Source organism: Pygoscelis adeliae, unplaced genomic scaffold (genome assembly GCF_000699105.1).
Source record: "Pygoscelis adeliae isolate BGI_AS28 unplaced genomic scaffold, ASM69910v1 Scaffold113, whole genome shotgun sequence".
NCBI classification, from domain to species: Eukaryota; Metazoa; Chordata; class Aves; order Sphenisciformes; family Spheniscidae; genus Pygoscelis; species Pygoscelis adeliae.
Window position 1 is genome coordinate 12691576 of NW_008825108.1, and position 1793 is coordinate 12693368.

The window sequence follows — 1793 nt, forward strand, 5'->3', positions numbered from 1 at the left end:
TATCAGCCTGCCCGTTGGGCATCAGGTTGGCAAAGCATGTGCCATGGCAGGGCTTGTTGGGGTCGACTGGCCAGCCCTTAGAGATAAATGAGATCTGAGGCAGGGGATCTTGAGCTAGAGCCAGAAGCCTGTTAGCTGCAGAAAACATTAGGCGAGCTGGGGAACTTGAACTCTGGATAAAGGGAATGGACACCTCCAGGTCTTTTTTTCTTCTTGCCACTTCAGTAGCTGACTGGAGTAAAGAATTTCTTGGTGTCTCCAAGATTTCTGTAAAAATGAACCCCGAACTCACATGTCAGCCAACATATACCTGGGTGTGTATGAATCTACAGGATATGTGTATTTATATGTACGGTGTGTTCATAACTATTTATCCTTGTATATACACACAGAAATCCTATACACGGGTGTACAAAATTATATATAGAAAGGAGGTGTATGTGTGTGTGTCAGTTTATAGTGAATATATATTGGTCACTTTTAATTGAGTCCAGTGCCTGAGTCAACCTGCACTTTCACATCCAAGTCAATGACTTCAGGTACCTTTAGGGAAACAGAGATAGATACAGCAACTCAGATTCAGTCACACAGATGAACTGCATGTGCTGCAAATGCAAAGGAACGCTAGTCTTCTGGAACAGCTACTGACTGTTGCATATCTCTACGAGAAAAAATTACAGGTAGTCATAGTTGAAGTAAAGAAGTACCCACCCATTCAGGAGTATGAAGGTTTTGCTGATCTGGCACAGTTCCGTAAGTGGGAATAATCACCTGGTTCAGTTCCAAGACTAAAAATAAACGTAAAAAATAAAAACATTTTAGCATTTTGTGTGGTAGGTGGGGTGGTTTTTTTTATTTTATTAATGGATTCTGGAGAAGCCACATTCAAGTAACATTCACTCTGTAACAGGAATGATTTTCACATAACCTAGTAACACACCTACAAGTTCAATGTGTATTGATGCCCCAGTGACTCCTCATACATTTCCCTAATACCTGTTAAAAACCAACAACCTGCAAACTGAATTGCTTTCCTGAAAATACAGCATAAAATAAAAATGATCTTGTGAAGTATGCTCCTCCATGATACCATTATCAAGCACACTGGGAAAACTGGCCACCAGATCAAGCACTGGATAACACACAAATTCATCCTAATAAAGCTGCTGGAAATAAATTACAGAAGCTCTACAACTGCTGCAAGGTATTGGTTTTGGTTTTTCAACAAATATTTTTGGGTCTTAAGAAGAAGTCAGATAACATCCTGAGGCTGAAGATAACATCAAGTGGCTGAAGGGAGAAGGCTGCTTTCTGCCTATGCACGGCAGGCAGGTGGACCCCATGTGTTATTTTTAGATCCTTAAAATAGAGAGGTGCCTTAGCCAAGTCGGTCCTGCACTGAGGAAAAGGTCATGGATATCAATGGTACCTAAATGCCAGTGTTGTCTGGAAAGGATAACCTCAACTTATCAAAAAATACTATAACACTAAAAGAAAATCCCCAAACTCTGAAGTAATCTGATTTCTAGTACTCTTAGAAGGACAGCTAAATGCCCATTAGATACAATGCCAGGACAAACATAACTGATATGCCTGTTTGGTTTTTTTTGGCTTAAAAACTTCATTGATATGTGGCCGAATTCTCAAGAATTTTTAAGAACCTTTTTTTCACTGATGATGCTCATTTATACCAGCTGAAGATATGTCAAAACACTTAGAAACAGAGCACAAGACCGCCCTTTACAAATCAACAGAATTCTCTCATGGCCTCTAAGCAGCTGAATTCTCTGGTT

General features: G+C 40.0%; 1 protein-coding gene across 1 annotated transcript in view; it reads right to left on the reverse strand.

Annotated features, from left to right (window-relative positions):
• ANO6 (anoctamin 6) overlaps positions 1–1793 on the reverse strand; it is a 78461-nt gene that overhangs the window by 48339 nt on the left and 28329 nt on the right. The window contains 1 exon segment of the mRNA XM_009327693.1: positions 712–788. Within this exon segment, the coding sequence (XP_009325968.1) occupies positions 712–788 (77 nt within the window).